The sequence below is a fragment of the Sinocyclocheilus rhinocerous genome, unplaced genomic scaffold, assembly GCF_001515625.1.
Source record: "Sinocyclocheilus rhinocerous isolate Xijiao unplaced genomic scaffold, SAMN03320098_v1.1 scaffold562, whole genome shotgun sequence".
Lineage (NCBI taxonomy): Eukaryota > Metazoa > Chordata > Actinopteri > Cypriniformes > Cyprinidae > Sinocyclocheilus > Sinocyclocheilus rhinocerous.
This window is the reverse complement of record NW_015641608.1, coordinates 1,294,940-1,314,330: the sequence shown is the minus strand read 5'-3', so window position 1 is coordinate 1,314,330 and position 19,391 is coordinate 1,294,940. Positions and strand designations below refer to the sequence as shown.

The 19,391-nt window shown below is 36.7% G+C and overlaps 2 protein-coding genes across 2 annotated transcripts in view; one reads left to right on the top strand and one right to left on the bottom strand.

Annotated features, from left to right (window-relative positions):
- Positions 1-4,819: 4,819 nt before the first annotated feature.
- Positions 4,820-8,128, top strand: LOC107755225 (ras-like protein family member 11B). Its single transcript, XM_016571943.1, has 4 exons — positions 4,820-5,209; positions 5,362-5,418; positions 5,540-5,616; positions 6,803-8,128. The coding sequence occupies exons 1-4, from the start codon at positions 5,098-5,100 to the stop codon at positions 7,289-7,291; spliced, it is 735 nt and encodes a 244-aa protein (XP_016427429.1). The 5' UTR covers positions 4,820-5,097; the 3' UTR covers positions 7,292-8,128.
- Positions 8,129-9,151: 1,023 nt separating this feature from the next.
- LOC107755248 (sec1 family domain-containing protein 2-like) overlaps positions 9,152-19,391 on the bottom strand; it is a 141,578-nt gene continuing 131,338 nt past the window's right edge. Inside the window, exons 7-9 of the mRNA XM_016571969.1 lie at positions 16,605-16,739; positions 11,724-11,843; positions 9,152-9,812 (exon numbers count right to left, since the gene is read on the bottom strand). Coding sequence (XP_016427455.1) covers positions 9,720-9,812; positions 11,724-11,843; positions 16,605-16,739 — 348 coding nt within the window. The 3' untranslated portion in view covers positions 9,152-9,719. The remainder of the gene's footprint in view (positions 9,813-11,723; positions 11,844-16,604; positions 16,740-19,391) is intronic.

Sequence of the window (19,391 nt, the reverse complement as noted above, 5' to 3'; positions counted from 1 at the left end):
CTCAGAGCAAATACACATGGCCACACACATTCATGCCCAACTCACACTACACTAACTAGGTGACAATTAGATGAAAGACCAGATTGGACGTGTCTTCAACAACATATTAAATAACTTAACATCGCACTCTCTCCTCACCTCTGACGAGTGTATTGACGCTTTCTGTTGTGCAGCACCTGGGCCTTTTGTTATCAGACAACATACTAACAGTTAACACAGACTTATTAGCTTTGACAGTAAGTGGAGAACTGGTGCTAGCATTAGCATTATAGGCAAGACACTACAAGTACACAGTACTGCGAGAGTGGGAACTTTTCCACAGACGTGAGAGGAAGCTACTGTAAATCTGTTAAAATTAACATGCCTGGGAGAAAAAAAAACATGACAATTTAAACACTAAATGCAGGTTTAAAAAAGCTTGATCTAAAAGTGCTAAAATGGATTTAATTCAGTCACAAGGAAAAGTGTAACACATGGCGTCACAGACAGGGTGCGAACTACGGGGGAGCTAGGGGGAGCTCGGCTCCCCTTAATAAGACATGGGCTCCCCTGAAAACGTGATTTGTGAAATTTTGGGGGGGGTCTCAAAATATATTGACAATTGACGACGAGTAACTTTAACTGTTGTTCATGTGAACTCAAAGACAGCTTGATGCTTTGTTTATAGACTATTTGTGGGTGGCTGTTTGTTGTTTCACCTATTCGTTCGTGTCGATAAAGTATAATAGGGTAAATCCTGTATAGTGATTTATCCTATATAGCGCTTGCATAAAGCAAGTAGTGCATACACTTGTAGCTGTTATGTATCTTTGTAAGTCATTGTAAGCCCTCTTTTGAGGCACGCACAAGCGCACAAAAAGTTATAAAAAAAGTGGGCTCCCCCAAAGTCCACGGTATAGTTCGAACACTGGTCACAGATCATTACCAAATTGTCTTGTTTTAAGCATAAAACTTACAAAAGAGACACAAAAGACACTTTAAGATTTCGAACAAATGCTGTTTTAAACTTTCTATTCATCAAAGGAACCTGAATAAATATATAATGGTTTCCACAAAAATATCAAGCAGCAAAACTGTTTTCAGCATTGATAATAATAAGAAATGTTTATTGTGCAGCAAATCAGCATATCAGAATGATTTCTGAAGAATCATGTGACACTGAAGACTGAAGAGTAATGATGCTGAAAATTCTGTTTTGCCATCATAGGAATAAATTACATTGTAAAATATTTTCAAATAGAAAAGAGTTATTTTAAATTGTAATATTTCACAAACTGTTTTTACTGCGTTTTTGATCGAACAAATACAGCCTTGGTGAGCATAAGAGATTTCTTTCAAAAATATTAACCCCCCTCCCCTCCCCCGAAACTGTTTCTTCAATATCCTATAATAATATATATTTTCTCTGTGCATACCTTCAATAAAAAACATTTGCTCCTTATTCATCCAGCTCCAAATACCATCCGTCTTCTTCTTTCCTCTATACTGCATCTTCTCTTTTCTCAGGACCTGGCTATCATGCTGACACCTAGGCCAAAATATCATTATATCAAAATATGACACAGAAATATTCAATTCGTTTTTGGCAAAGAACAATACTAATGTTATTATATGACCAAAATGAATACATTTACATGAGTGTATAACAGTTTCCTTTCATGTCCATTAAACAGATACCAGACGGCTTACACTCATTTAGGTGGCTCTGATGTGGTGAAGAGAACTGTGAAATGAGTATATTTGTGCATGTGAGTGTTAACGGCCCATAGCTTGCAAGGACCTGTCGAACGTAGATGAATCAGCACCATCAGTTTCATATTTCAGCAAAGGCCTCCTGTCATCATTCCTCTTATCATATATTCATACCAGCTCATAATCACGCAGGGCCCACCGCCAGCATACCTGCACAGACTAACGCATGAGCGTGGACGAAAGACGGATGGGGGGTTTCGAGAACGTTATCAGATACAAAACAAGCCTTAGAAGATGTTAATTCTGTCATCATTTCCTCGCCCTCATGTCCTTCAGAACCTGTATGACTTACTTTCTTTCGTGCAACACAAATTGAGTTATTTATAGCAGATGTTCATGTTGTTCTTTTCACACAGTGAAAGTGAATGGTGACCACAACTGTCAAGCATGATTTGTGAAAAACAACTAAAATTCCTCACTCAAAGCTCTTGTATGACTTCAGATGACTTGGGAAAATAGTAAATGATTAGTACTAGTTTTATGATGCTTTTATGGTGGTTTTACCATTTTTGGAAGTTGACACAATCTAGTTTACATTATAAGTAAGCAAGAGCAGCATGAGCATTCTTCAAAGAGTTTCCTTATACATTCTTCAAAAGAAAGTGGCTTGAGACAGTGCTATTTTAGCATTATGTTTATACTATTATAGTGTTTAATATTTTGAAGTCACTTTTTTAATATTTTCAGTTTTTAGTAGAAGTTTTAGTAATTTTAGCGACTCAACTTTAAGTTAGTGTTTTATTAAATCTATTTCAGTTTTACTTCAATTACTGAAAATGAGTTTTAATAGTTTAGTTTTAATTAACAGTAACAACACAGGAAACACATGAGGGTTGAGTAAATGACAGAATTTTATTTTTTTTAGACAAATTATTCCTTTAAATTAGCTTTTCTCTTTTAACAATTTACACACAAAAACAGTCAAGCAGCTTTAGTAGGTGAGAGACAAAAATATTCATTATAGGACGCAGATGAATGCATGTTCAAAAACAAGGTTAGACTTTGATCTTCTAAACCTGATTAGACGAAACCCTCCAAACACTACAGCACAATGACATTAAACATGAACATTGTAAGATCAAACATGAGGAAGACTTCAGAGAGAAAAACACTTACGCAATGTGTTAATTACACTCATGGAGTCTGACATGAACATTTAATGCGCACAGCACACAAAAACACACAAACACATGCTATAGTAATAACTGTCTCTGAGTACAGTATACTTAGATTGGCTTCAGCATTCTGTAAGGTGTAGGGGCAGGGGCAGTGGGTTCTTTGAGATGTCAATAAGCATCCCCCCAATGACACACACTCCCCCCCGACTAATATTGAGGGACCAAGACAAGTCAGAACATGCTGAAGACACCAAAGCACAAGCACACACACTCCAACAAAGTCGGTCCAGGGCTGTTTTGATTTGTATTGTGTCTATAAAAATTGTTGAAACATCCTTTGAAATATATTTTTGTGTTTCACAGAAAAAAGAAAGTCATACGGCTTTTTAATGTGAAGTATTCCTTCAATGTTTGCCATCAGCTGAACACTAAATAGAGTTGTTCAGTCCTGACGTCAATTCGTAGGCAAATCTGGAAGGGAAAACTCTACCTGGGTTCCCTCAGGAATTTTGAATGTGGATTTAAAATACCGTTTCGTGGTATTTGTAGTCCTTATGTAACTAAATTGACATTTGAGGTATGACTGTGTGTGATTTATTTTGTAGAACATAACGTGAAATTCTCTTAAAGTAGTGTTAACTACAGACCTTATTGTACTCATAAATTGAAAAAAACACTACTCAAAAAATCAGTTTGAGATCCCAGAGGGAACCCCAGGCTCAGAAGTGCTAATTCTCTTACAGGTTGTAAAAGAACAGGACCATTAAACATGTGTGAGACGTAGATGTCTGTTCTCTGGCTGAGGTACTGGATGAAGACAGAAAACACTCCTCTGACTAAGCAATCACAGATCCTTTAGCTGTACATGGAGTCTCACAACTGTGTAAACACTGGTTGAATGTGTCAACATATGGCCAGCCTATATACAGCGAGCAAGCACAACAAGCTCTGATTAATCATAGAAATATGCTGTTTTGCATATTTAGGAAAATACAGATGAGAAAATAAAACTGAAAGCATAACAGAACCAGCAAAATACAATAAATACTACATTACCATGCATGTAAATTCTTATGCGATATGGGACATGAAATATGCAAATGACTAATTTCATGAGTGCATGCAGATAGAAAAATTTTCAGACAATATTACATGCTCACTGTCTGTAGGAAAAACATTTATACATTATGCATAAATCATATCTGAGTTGCACACTGAAACCAGCCACTGCATATTCAATGCTGACTAATGTCCTGATGAATGTTTAATTATTTTTTTTAATGAATTAATTTTACTTTATTTTTGTTTTCCTGTCACTGCTTACTGTGCTTTGACAATATTGTATATAAAATTAATCACTGCAATAAACCACTTGAAATTTAAAATTGAAATTAAAATTTACTTTTTTAATTGAGTGTGCATTTAATATTACATATATGCATTTACCAAATATACTTCATCCTGAAAAACAGAATCAGAAAGAGAGAGAGAGAGAGAGAGAGAGAGAGATAGAGAAGTAATTTATTTATTTATAGGTCCTGAGGCGACTCTGGCGATTCTGATCAATTACTTTTTCTCATTGCCCAGGCTAAAGAAAAAAAAAACCCTTCGCAAGTGACACATTAAGCGCTTAGAGATCATTTAGACTAGATAACATTCTCATCACACGCGTTTGAAGTCACTCATTTGCAACTGACAGATATCAGCAATTACAGCACTAAGACCCATTCAAAACCTCCACTTCATTTCTACAGCCTAGTCGACTAAAACGTCTTATTTTCCTTCTCAGCGACTGTAAGGGAAGGTGTTCCCTAAGCCACAGTCATTTTACTCGGGTGAACCTGTTTTTATACAGTCTATGGGGTGAACCCACCTGTCTTTCTCTCTCTCTTTTTATTCGGTTATAAACAGCTCGTGCATACACGTGAAGCGGTGGGCGGGGCGAGGCAATGAGGCCGTTGTCTGCAGTAGCCAATCAGAGCCGAGCGCTTCTGTGGCTGTATATAAACCCAAGCTCCCGTCTCTGCTGCTCAGTAAACCAAGTACAGGCTTGGTGTTTATAACTAGGAGAAGGAGTTAGGATATTCTCCGACTTTATCATTGAAAGACAACATCTGCGTGTAATCCGTTGGCTGACTTCGATTCTGACATTACTTTTACGGCGTCTGTGGATATTTTGTCCTAATTTTCCGTTGTAGGCTTTGGATAGTATATTTCTTTTGCCAAAATGCGTCTGATCCAGAATATGTCTACCATTGCGGAGTACCCCAGCGCCGAATGCCCGTCCAAACGAGTCATTAAGATCGCAGTCATCGGTGGCAGTGGAGTGGGCAAAACCGGTACGTTTATGGACCAGTTTTACATAGTTTTAAAGCTTATCATATTACACCTAATAATATAATATCACAGAAACGAATTTCTTGTAGATTAGAGTGTTGTGATACAATTATATTTATATATTCATGCCCATTTCTTGTTTATTCCTGTGTAGCGTTGGTGGTTCGTTTCCTCACTAAGCGGTTTATTGGCGACTACGAGAGAAACGTCGGTAAGTTTCCCCCCCATCTTTCCAAGACGACTGATTTTAGTATGCATCGTTTAAACTCATTAGTGTTGTGTGTCATATATGTTGTCCATTTTTAAAAAAAATCTGCATTGCTGCATTACAGGCAACCTGTACAACAGAGAAGTGCAGATAGACGGAGAACAAGTGGCCATTCAAGTTCAAGACACACCTGGAGTTGAAGTAAGTATGCGCGACACAGGAACACACTTGTTCTTTATGTGATTGTATGTCACATTTGTTACTGTTACATACAGAGCATCTTTCCCACGCTGCTTCTTCACGGCTGAGAAGTGTAGAAAGAGCGCATACCTTCGCCTTTGTCTTTTAGCTCTTCTTTTGTGTTTCTCCGGGTTTGTGTTTAACACTTGGGGTTAATTGGCCAGCGGGAGCCTGCTGTTGCACTCTTTTATGGGGGCAGCGCGTTCATGTACTGCAGCTTGAGGAAAGCCCGAATTATTTAAGCGAATCAGTTCTTTCGAACAGTTCGGTTCACAGAACAGGTTCAAAATGATTCAGCGGTTATTTACGGCTTCGCGGCGCGGTATCTTACAAGCTCCAAGGCGTTTACAAAAAGTGACCATTATTATGTTTCCCCCTAAAAGTGCTATTGATAAAGGCATTTATTGTAATTTCACAGGCCCCAATTTGATTCAGCTCATAAAAACAGGTCATTTAGAAGCTAAATGAACAATGCTAAAATTCGATGGATAAAAAGATTTTGCATATTTTAATAAAAATATACATATACAAAACCAACTGGTTCATATGGTATGATTAAAACTAATTCACACTGAGTTTCGAACGAATCGTTAAGATCGGTTTTGTGAACCGGTTCATTAAAAAGATCCGACTCCAAAGAATGATTCGCTGCAGCGCTGTGGGATATTTGTAGCAGCGGTTGGGAGGTTTTGCTGCTTCAGCAGTGCACAGCGGGTTTAGGATATGAATAAGCAGTTCGGAACAGTTACAGTAGACCAGCCCATCTAAATTATCCCTCTGCTTTCAAAATTAGAGAATGGCTTTTAATTCAATTACAGGCCACTTCTTTCAAGATGTCTTTAGTCAGATATTTTAGTGCCAAGTTTGGCATGCAAGGCTCATTTCCCAAAGCAGGCAGTCGTCCAAAACCACATAATGCCTTTTCTTTTTAGACTAGGGTGAAAGACTCTAAGTCTAGCCGGCTAAATCTCCCGTTTTTGTGAAACGACAATCGCAGCCAATAGCAAATTATACTCTTCCAGCTTCTTAGTCAGCTTTGCTGTACACTTTATCACCCACAGAGCTCACACTATTCAGTAATATAAGAAAATGTGTAAACTAACCAAACGTGTTGCATAACTGACAAATGTCTGTATTTTTTCTTCAGGTGAACGCTAATGGATTGAACTGCACTGACCAGGTATCTCGCTCCATTCAATGGGCAGACGCCGTAGTTATGGTCTTTTCCGTTACCGACTGCCGAAGCTTTGATCTCATTGGCCAGCTCCACCAGCTTGTTACCCGCACCCTTACGGATAGGTCCTTGCCAATCATCCTGGTGGCCAATAAAGCCGATCTTCTCCATGTAAGGCATGTAGATGCTCAAGAAGGTCCCCTGTTGGCTTCAGTGCTGGGCTGCTCCTTCTACGAGGTGTCCGCCAGCGAGGACTACAGCCAGGTCCACGGTGCCTTCCACAGACTGTGCGTAGATCTGGCCAAGCAGCAGCCTCAGACCCCCGTCAATGCAGCTTCATCTGGAACAGAGAAGAAAAGATCTCCCCTCATCCCCCGGCCCAAATCCCCCAACATGCAGGATCTGAAGAGGCGCTTCAAACAGGTGCTGTCCGCCAAGGTCCGGACTGTCACTTCAGTGTGAAGAGGGTTCGAATACCAGCAGGAGAAGCAGAACAGAAGTGCAGGATTAAGAGAGAGGAGAAGATCTCTCTGAATGTATAGGTCTCGCTCCTTGGAAGTTCCTGAGATCCGTTGATGATCAGCAGACCGCTTCCAAACAGAGGCCCCTGAAACTAGACCTCTGATTGTATCATGGTCGCTGAAAAACAAACAAACAAGCAGAGTCCGGTGAAGTCTTACATTTTCACCAGTGCTGGTGGACACTTGTGTTGCTGTCACTTATATCCTTGTGGACACAGCAGGATTCTGGGAGACGTGGTCTTAGTTCCTTACAGAGGGACAGTGCAAAGACAGAATGACTGAATGGAACACACAAAAACACTATTATTAACACTCTGCCTTACCTGTGAAATTTTAAGACACGTTCTACTGGCAACAGAGATGGTGAAGGCTGCAAAAACAGACTATTTTAAGAATTGCTTTTCTGAAAGGCATGGGAGAGAGTTTTTTGTTCCTTCTTGTGGTCAAGGCTTTTACGGTCTGAATGCAGGCATTGTTAAACGACAAGGCACTCAAGCTAAGCGTATAAAAAGAGAGTCTGTGCGTGTATCTTTTACAGTCCTACTCTTGTGTACAAGGCCAGAATGTTTCTCCTGGTTTTGTGTAACTGTGCTTTGTGCCACTTTTCTATAGTGGAGTAGAAGAGATTTTTCTTGTGTAAATGCACTTTAAAAAAGCCAAAGGGCTGAAGCTCAGAGTTATTTATTTATGTTATTTGATTGTGATTGGAAATAAAGAGTTGTTTTTACAAAAATACTTTGTGTATGAATATATAAGCACACTCATTCATTCTGTTTAAACCGACCTGTAAATGTAAAAGTTCATTTAGTTGAATTTCGTTTAATGAAGCCTTGAGAGATCATGTGTATGATATTGTTTAAAATGTAACCACCATTTTTACAGTATATACATTACCATACTAAAGTACTAAAAAGAAATACATTTTCTCAGCAAAATACATTAAAATGATCAAAAGTGACAGTAAAGACATCTATAATGTCTAAATAGATTTCTATTTTTAAAATGCTGTTCTTTTGAACTTTCTATTCATTAAAGAAAAAGAAATGTATCATGGTTTCCACAAAAATATTAAGCAACACTACAGTTTTCAACATTGATAATAAGAATGTTTCCTAAGCAGCAAATCAGCATATACAATTTCTGAAGGATCATGTGACACCGAAGACTGGAGCAATGATGCTGAAAATTCAGCTTTGCGTCACAGGAATAAATGACTTTTTAAAATATATTAACACAAAAAAAGAGTTTAAATGTAATATTTTTTCAAAATATTACCCATTTTTGGAACAAATAAATCTATACTTGATGAGTATAAGAGACTTTGACATAGAAGACATTGAAAAAAATCTTAGTAGTGTATATAAAACAAGCATTCTTAGTTTATGCTTTACTATATTTTTAATGCTGATGTTTCCCACATGGTAAACAGTCAATAAAACTACCAACACCCTAAATAGACATTTAACAAGACAAATACACATATGTAGGGATTAAGGTGTAAAAAACCCCCATAATTTAGAGGAACATAACTGATTTCAGGTGTTTTAGCACCTTTGTCAGACACCTGCTGGGGTAATAGTTTGTGGCAAATGCGAAACACAAACTCAAATCTCATATGAGTAAGAGATACACATATAAAAGCATGGAGCTTACAGCGTGTTTGCTTCGCTATACTTTGAGGAATAGGAATGTTTTTACTGACAAAATGTCTCTTTTGAAACACATCATTCTAAACTTTCAAAAAGTTAAGGTTAGATTTATCTATGATAAATAGATTTTTACTTAGCTTTGTTTTATAAAAAAACATTAGTGGCCTATAATGTCTTTATAGATGAGAAAGTGAAGGCAGAACAGAAAGGATGTCACCACCCTTTTTGACCTCTGCCCTCTTCCCATCTGTCACTCCTCCAGCAGCACTGAAGTGAGTGAAGGATGAAGAGGGAAGCTCCTGTGAGAATCAACACATGGCTGATTGTAAGAACTGAACTGCAGAATGTGCTGTATTTTCCAACAGCATGAAAAAAAAAAAACTGTGAAATGTGACTGTAGACATTTACACGCTTTAACAAACATCAGTTTTTACACACGAGCGAAAGGCCAACCATAAAGATTTTATTTAAAGGGAAAAAATTGAGGGACTTTAAGGGAAAATGGTAAGACAGAATCTTTGGTCATATACAACAAAATGTGAAATAATTGGAATGGGATGTTGTGGTATTTATAAGGAACAGAAGCATGTTCTGTATATTCCTTAAACCTTTTTAAATGCATGATTTGTTTTTTATCGAATGCCTCTGAAATTGAGACAAAAGGCAAAATATGCTGGAAAGAATTGATTCAACAGTCAGAAGTGTGTGTGTTCAGTCCCTTCACACTCCAATGTCAGGTTTGAGCCTGTCAGTGCGGAAGAGTAAGTGAGGGACATCGGAAGGTCTCAGCAGCCTAGTGGACATTACGAGTACCTGAGAAAAGACAGAAGAAATAGATTAGACACAGTTAGTTCACATTAGTTCTCACACACACACACACACACACACACAGGATTTCCATATTTTATGGGGACATTCCATAGACGCTATGGCTTTTATAATGTACAAACTGTATTTTCTATCCCCCTACCCCTAAACCTACCCCTCATACTAATCTTTCTTTAAATTTATATTTTCAAAAAGCTTCATTCTCTATGATGAAAAGACAAAGATTTAGGATACTGCCATCTTTTTGAGGACATTCTGAACCACACATCCACACACACACACACTGCAATCTCATCATCAGACATACAATTACACTCATACTCAAATATGTGTGATGTTTTAGCAGCCCTGCAGTAACTATAAAGGGTAAAAACAACACAGGGATCAGGGAAACAGGCAGGAACTGTTAATAATGCCAAAATGTCTGAGGTAGAAACAGCTATAAACTAAACAGATTGTTTATGACCTGAATTGTAGTAAACACAGAAATAAATGAAAAATAAATTAATTAATAAAAGGCTGAAGACACTAGCTTTCAGAAGTTTGGGTTCGGTAAGATTTTTTTAATGATTTGAAAATATTCAAAAACATTGTGTTTATTTGATCAGTGAAAACTGTAATACTGTGAAATATTATTACAAGTTAAAAATAACTTTTTATTTTAATATATTTTAAAATGTAATTTATTCCTGTGACAGCAAAACTGAATTTTCTGTAGCCAGTCTTCAGTGTCACATGATCCTTCAGCAATCATTCTAATATGCTAATATGGTACTCAAGAAAAATTATATATTATTATCAATAGTGAAATCAGTTGCGCTGCTTAATATTTTTGTGGAAACTATTTTTTTCCAGATGTCTTTGAGGAATAGAAAGTTCAAAAGAACAGCATTTATTTGAATAAGAAATAACATATCTTCACTGTCACTTTTGATCAATTTAATGCCTTCTTGCTGAATAAAAGCAACTAAACAAACATAAAACTACATAAAACTGTGCAGGGCAACTAAAAGAAAAGACTAAAGAGAAAACTGACCAAGCAAACAAACAAACAAAAAACTTTACAAGGCAATCGGTAGAAAGGTTTAAGAACAAGTTGGTTGTATTTGTTAGCTAGTCTCTTCCTATCTATCTGGGTGAGTTTGAGCCATAATAATCTGCAAAGTGGACCAGACTAGATGCAACAACCAAAAGTCTGGCTCAGCAAGATTATTAGCCAGGTCTTGAAGATGAATAGGGCAGAATATTACTGCACGTGCTGACGCATGTGCTGAGGTAAGTACATGCTTTGTATTCTCTGATGGAAAGATGAAGATCATTTAGCTCGTCTGAGAACTTCATTTAGAAAATCACTTCAAAAGGGCTTTACAGAACCCTCACTACATGTCTCTCCCCTGGCCATCTTGTTAGTCAAGTGTGGTGCACCTTCATTTAGTACAAGACACCTAAATTCCCATCAGTGTGTCTCTGTCACACACACTAGCGCAGCTGTGGGTTTAGGTCAGGCTATGTGAGGGCTTTCTATTTTATAAGGGTCCACTCTGTGCTTTCATTATGTTTGATTTATTCATGACATGAAACTTTGATCAACAAAACTCCTTTTATTCTGACTCGACCCAGTTACATCTCTATTCATTCACAAACACAAGTGCAGATACGCACACACACACTCCTATCATGTCTGAGTAAATGATACAGAAAAAAAGCAGAGAGCCACAGAGAAAAACAAAAGGAGAAAAAGAGAGGTGGGGTATTTTAATTTAGTTGAAATAGAAATGATTTCTAACATCAGAAATTCCTTTACTCTCACTTTTACTGCATTTTATGCATCCTATTTTTTTGAAACGATAGTGTAATAGATAAAGCATTAGTCAAGAAAGGGGTGTGACATCCCACCTGAGTGCAGGACTTATGGGTGGAGACAACTTCACGAATGAGGCGGAGCTCTGATGGTGTGACTCCGCCCACCAGGAAGAGAAACAAGAGTGGATGATCACTTGGGTGTGGTCGGGTGACCTGCAGGGATAAAAGAAACATCAAAAGGGGATAAACAGGGAACATAATTAGAAACTAACCAATAACCCCAGTTTCACTTTGCTTTTTGTTTTCAGCTGCAGATTTAATTAAGCTGCGGATTTGCAAATCAGTCAATTCGCAAATCCTCAAGTAATACAAACACTGACTGCTTGGTACAAAAATATTTCAGGATCTCAAAGGCTTTGGGTCAAGCTTTAATTGTCGAGCATAAAGAGGTTAAAAATCTTTGAGATTCAGGACATTAATTAGCATGCAAAGAATCAGATCAGACGCCTCTATCATTTATCATACCCTCTATAATTTAAAGTCCATTTGAGGCTGACTGTATCTAGTCTTCTTTCAAATTTATGCTTTCCCTTTCATATTTTTGGTTTTGCTGCTTTAAATGTGATGAATTTAGAGACACAATGTCTCAGAAAGGATTTTGGCGTACTGGCTGTGTGCTGTGCTTTAGCGTGTGAGACTGTCAGCACAAAACCCTTCTGTGAAGCTGTTTCTCTAAATTCATCTCTTTGAAAGCACAGCAGCTACAGCCATCAAAACCCTGGTTTTGTAACAAATTCAATGCCTTCAATAATTCAATTCAAGACAATTACTGTCAGGAAACCTGACAGCCTGCTGTGAGCAATGTCCCAGTTACTTTACATAAGCAGTATGTTGAAATAAAATAAAATAAGCTTTTTTATTTGATGAATATCTGTCAGTGATACAATTATTATTTTTTTTTATATTTGTCTATGTACATGTGCAGATGGAGGTCTATGGCTGTTGCCTGGTTTCTCATAGTTTTTTCAGCATCTCACGCCATGTCCACTGCGTTTTTTAAAATGCCACCAAAACGCTGATTTTGTAGCACATTCAATACAAATTAAGACAATTACTGCCAGGAAACTGCAAGCAATGTCCTGCAAACAAAAGGCGTGCAAACAAGCGGACCCTGCACCAACACAGGATACACACTAGGATGAAGAAGAAGAAGAATAAAATAAAATAATAAAAAGTAGCCTATTTGTTGAATATCTGTCAGTGACCCTATTTTTTTTTTTACTGGTCTATGTACATGTGCAGATACAGGTTTATGGCTGTTGTCTAGTTTCCCAAAGCTATTTTTCAGCATTTAACACTATGACTGCTGCATTTTTATGGCATGTCATTAAAATGGCATGTCAATTTAAAAATAGATAAGACATTGGGTTCTGGCCCATTCTATTGCTTGCTGTTCAGGGTTTTTTTTTTAAAACACAATAACGTGTCTCATGTGAATATCCCCTAAGAAACACGTGATGACAGTAATCCATCGTAATTACACTGGGCTTCCCTAAGTCAGACAAGTCAATTGTACAATTCTGCACATCCCTGGTAAATGTGTGTGTGTCTTATGTAATTCACAGTTCAGCTGGAGGTCTGGGTCTTGACAAGCACAGCAGGAGCACAACATTCAGAAGACACACACACACACACACACACAGAACCATTACACACTTTTATATGGACACAAGCACGCTGTTGCACACATGCGGATACTCTGTTTGAGTCGCTCAGGCACATGGGGTACTGCTGTACATGCCTGGTCGGGTGGACAGAGTGCTGGCCTTTGATTGGCTGAAAGAAAAAGCCAGTCGTGAATAATAATCAGGATATTAGGGATGCACATCCAGCAGGGTGGATCTCAGGAGTGGGGCTGTGCTGCCACGTGCAACTCGGAACCCTAAACCCGCACGGACAAACGTGTAAAACAGATAGTGACAGAAGGATGAATAGATAAAAAAAGCCTTCTTTAGGATGTTCCTTGGTAAAGTAAATAAGCGTGATTGGCACACATGTGAATGAAAGAGAGGTTTCATTATAAATGTGTGCACAGAAAAGGTAAAAAGAGAGACCTTGTTAATTCTTGGAGGATTCTTCAACCTTTCATTTCATTTAACTATTCATCTATCCACACACTTCAGACGCACGTGTGTTTTAAATTGACGACACCAGCATGTGAGACGAGTGAAGAGTATGTCCAGCCATGTGTACCACACACAATTTGGCAATATCACATTATTATGCAATATCATACATACTCATGTTACCAGGTAATGCATACTATATATACTTGAAAAGTGAATAACAACAGCATGAAAACACAAGGACAGCCTCACACACGTATCCCAAAGGGGGCAAGCACACAGCTGGCCATGTGTATCACTATAAACGTGTCTGCTCACATTTTAGAGAGAGCAAAGAGAGCAAGAGGATGATATTCAGGGCGAAACATCTTCTGATTAACATATTATTAATCATCCAAATGAAGTCATATACCTCATAAACACATTCAGAAAAATGAAATAATGCAAAAAGTGACACAGAATATCACAGACTTCCAAAGAGGTGAATGGACAGAAAGAAGCTTCCTAAAAATTAAGTCAATTTTATTTGCATTGTGCTTTTCACAATACTCCATGTTTCAAGGCAGATTTTCAGAAAATCATGATGTTAATGTTTATAAAATCTTACTGTCTTCATGCCTTATAGTCACATTTAGCAGATTAGAGTTGGGCAATAATATAGTTTATATTTTCAATATAACAATCAAGCAGTTGAGATTTGCTATATTGTATATTTCACTTTATTTGGGTCTATATATCAGTCATATATATCAGACTTAATATACAGTGGGTACGGAAAGTATTCAGACCCCCTTAAATTTTTCACTCTTTGTTATATTGCAGCCATTTGCTAAAATCATTTAAGTTAATTTTTTTTCCTCATTAATGTACACACAGCACCCTATATTGACAAAAAATGCAAAGGGTCTGAATACTTAGGACCGTGTGATATTTCAGTTTTTCTTTTTTTAATAAATCTGCAAAAATGTCAACAATTCTGTGTTTTTCTGTCAATATGGGGTGCTGTGTGTACATTAATGAGGAAAAAAAATTAACTTAAATGATTTTAGCAAATGGCTGCAATATAACAAAGAGTGAAAAATTGAAGGGGGTCTGAATACTTTCCGTACCCACTGTATGTTGGACACATAAGGCTCTTTTCAGAAAAGTAACCATCACATTCCAAAGTAACAAATAAGAAAAAAAGAAAGAAAAAAAAGATGTCTCATAAGGAATAAGGAATTTTTGAAATGGTCACTTTTCTGAAATGAGACATCCTCAATGATGTAGTCTTCCAACAAATGCGACCTCCTTTACATTTTGCAATGATGTAAGTGTTAGTGTTCTTTTTTTTACCTGGTGCTCAATGTCCTTTGCATTGTATTTATAGCACTTTTCTATATTTGAAGAGTCTATATTCTAAATTCTATATTATATATTTGTGCCAAAGCAGGTTTGCAAAGAATATCACCTTAAAAACCCCAAGTGAACAAGCTATAGTCAAGAGTGGTAGGGAAGAAACCCTCCTAATCAAATGTTAATGTGACCTTAACCATATATAAAATATAACTGAACCATATATAAACCACATATTAATCATAATATTGACACATTTTTTCTAATACTCCCATTTTCTCCAATACCACCCCCCCATTCCTCCTTTTATCTCAGCTGACAATCTCTGTCCAGAACAAATTTCCATCACATTTCATCTTATATTGCTGGTATGTATACATATATATATATACACTGTGATCCAGACGGAGCTTTAAATATAAGCATATTCAGTGCACACACTCACACAAGTACACATAATTAGGTGTGTAATGTCAGCAGCCAGTCAGCAGTTTAGAATGGTTTGGTGCTTTAAGAGTACTGACATTATAACTGATTAAATATAGAGGATCTTACACATGAGCCTCCTGGTTGACTGGGCTCAGCGTAACTCACAGCATAAGCATATGATCACACCAATGAGTTAAGATATCCTGTTAACTTGCGCCACACTTTTGAACACCAACCCAAGAAATGGTAACCTACACTTAAATAGATACAGTTCATGAAGCCTTTGGACTACAAACATAATTGTGGTATTTTGTTGTCATCAAATCAGAATGAATTACAATCATAAAGAGAAATACTTATGAAGGCTTACATGTGTTTTTAAGTGTTTTGAAAAAAATGTCATGAAATATTTTCATGACAAAAATAAAGAAAAAAATAAATAATGAAACTGACCTTTTTGCAGTCTAGAAACCAAATGCAACTAAAGTTGGGATGTCTCTATGATTCTTTTGTATTATATTTACTGAGACCTTCTCTTCACCCCGTTTTAATCCCACATTTATTTAATCAAACTTCTCACATTACTCTCTTTACTATGTATCAAACACCCTTCCTAAAAAAATAAACATTCCAATGTAAATAAAGGCTAGTTAGCTTAACATAGCATCAAAACATGACAATTTATGAGATTAATACAGTTTTTGGTCCAAACTAACTATTAAAAATATATAATGCATTTAAAATAACTTGATTCTGTGATCTAATGTAGAATGAGGAAAAGATTTATTATTTTACAGTATTTGATAAAGACTATGGCGATTAGCATTGCATTATATTCTAATGAAAATGCATGAGATGGCTTTAAGAACACATAACATATATTGTTGCTATCGTGTGTTTATTGTCTTCATGTGCCATCAGTTAAAATGTATATAGTTGGATGCTTTTGTCCATATAAAGAATTTCTTGGAACTCAAACGAACCCATTCTTTAGCAGCACACACCCAGCAACACTGAACTGGTAATAAAACTTACTAGATGAGATGAAAAATTAAAAACTGGAGGTGAGGTGAGTGAAAATTACCTTCATGAACATGCTGAAGCCAGTCTTGAGAAGGTCAGTGAGTCCCCCCGACATGTGCTCTACATCAGGGCATTCACGTCTGTCTGGGTGGAAGATCTCTTCTAGCACCTGCTTAAGCAATGGCCGGTATGTTGCCTGTACACAACAACAACAACAAAAAACAGATTATTGTATTTGTGTCAGATAAAATTCCTGGATAAACATAAAATCTCAGTAACAATATAAAAGAAAATACTGAGAAGACAAGCTTGTTCTCCCACTCACAAACACTTTTCAGGTACCCTGCAGCGTATGTTGATTTCAAATTTGCCTATTAGTATGCAAAAAGCACAATATTTATTTTCCAAGAAAAAAAAAACTAATTCAAGAGAACCCCAAGAGGAACATATTTACAACTGTAAGTGATGTAAAATATGAGAGAAGAATGAGACCGAAGTGCAGCTGAGCATATAGGCATCATTCAAAGTGACAAACAAGAAGACTAAATAAAATAGCCTTGCTAAACACTGTTCTCTTCACAGAGCAATGTGTCCAATATATAAAACAAGAAAACAAGAGATGACCCAGTACTGAACCTTGAGGTACACCAAATTTACTACTATGACAGAAGGGTTTGTGGGAAATAATAAAACAATAGCTTACAATAAAACTGAGCATGTGTGTGCTTAATGTATATAATTAACTTATTTTGGACAAAAAAGCAACAGCAGTCAAAAAACAAAATCCATGCCGTCTTGTTATTTTTCTTTATTTGATAAAACCCATTATCATTCACAAGCAATTTACATTGCTAGAAAAAGAACATAGCAAGATGATACAAAGTAACAGGTACAATAATGTGGGCAGGCGTCCTGGAAAAATGAAAAATTATATTTTCCATTTTCAATTACGTTTTTCCCATCATGGTGTTCCTGTAATGTTCTATTTGCTGTGTGGCAATTTGAGTGCAGGAGCTGGTTTAAAAGTAAGGGTTGTTTAGGACAGTTATTATCTGTGGCAGATACAGCATCAGCGGGGGCCAGTAAAGCTGAAGACTCAGTAATGTGATGATTCACGGTTTCCCTGAATATGAACGTACAGCCCTGGGCCACTTTAATCCACCCCTACTGTTTAACTTACATTGCCGCTGAACCGAAATAGCACCATTGTTAGGTTCAACGCAGATCCTGATCTAACAGCCTAAGCTACTTAAACTGTTTAGGTGTTTGTTTGTGAAAATGTGCATTACAAAAAGCTGGTGAATAGAAGTTGAGCAGATGCGTGTTTGTATGTGAATATATGTGGGTGTGTATAAGTGAGTTTAAAAGGGAGCAAAAGTAGCAGCTCTCCTGAGCCTACAATGTGTTTTCCTAGGGCTGCCAATGGATTTAGTGTTTTAATAGAAATCACTACATGATATGCTGTTTACCTAACTGAATAATTCACAATATATTACATATATTAATATTTGCTGGAAAAAGACCACAACTGAAAATGTGGCAGAGGAGTAAAGCACTGAATAGACATAAAAAGTGACTTCAGTAGTCAAAATATTGTTTATTTCCATATTAGTGAATAAAAGTGTGGCCATTTTGTTTCAAACTATTGATTCTTATACTCTATCAGCATTATATTTATATTTATATGGACTAAATATGAGCATGCTTCAGACATATTTGCCTTTTGTGTTTCTGTGTGTCAAGCAGGGTTATTATAGTTAACTAAAAATAAAACCATAAAAACATTTTGGTTACCTAAAATTACTTAAATGAATCAACTGAAATAAAATAAAAAATATAAAACTTAAAAATATTTTATTTCTACTAGTTGTCAAGGAAACATTTCTCATTTTTATTTATTTGACCTTGATGTACTTAAATAACCAAACTGAAAAAAAAAAAAAAAATACAAACAATGTTGATATATTAAAATAATTAATGTAAAAAATTTTTTTAAATTAAATATAACCAAAAATATAACTGAAAATGTAAAATATATATATATAAAAAATTCAAACTATTAATAAAAACTATAATGGCATCTCAAAAGAACTTAAATAACACTGGTGTCAAGTTCAACTTTAAAAAACACATTATTATATGTGTTAACTATTTTAACACAATTATGTTTTGCCCAGAATGAATGTGTAAAATTGACAGCCCTAGCTTTTAAATGCCAGTACAGTCATTGGAGAGTTTATGAATTCAAATGAAATACTTCAGCATTCCAGATGGTTGACATGACCTGACCTGCTCAACCTCACACATCCAGATTTCCAGTAATCACCCCCCCCCCCCAAGTGTGTGTTGATTTCATGAATCTTTCCCTGAAATCTGCACCTGGGGCTAGAGATTTCATACCTGGCCATGATGCCAGGTGCCACACATGCAAACTCCTCCACACAGAGACACACCTCTATTAATGGGCTTTCAAGAATCACCTGTGCTGCCTTAAAGGGTTAGTTCACCCAAAAATGAAAATTAGCCAATGAATTACTCACCCTCAAGGCATCCTAGGTGTATATGACATTCTTCTTTCAGACGAATCCAGTCGGAGTTATATTAAAAATGGTCTTTGATCTTCCAAGCTGTTTAATGGCAGTAAGCGGGTGTTGCAGTTCATCAGTCCAAAAGAAGTGAAATAAAGAGCATCCATCCATAATAAAAAAGTGCCTCACACGGCTGCACACGGGTGAACAAAGGCGTCCTGTAGCGAATCGATGCGATTTTGTAAGAAAAATAACCATATTTAAAACATAATAATCAATTTAATCTAGCTTGCGCCAACAGTTGTACACGGAAGCAGCTC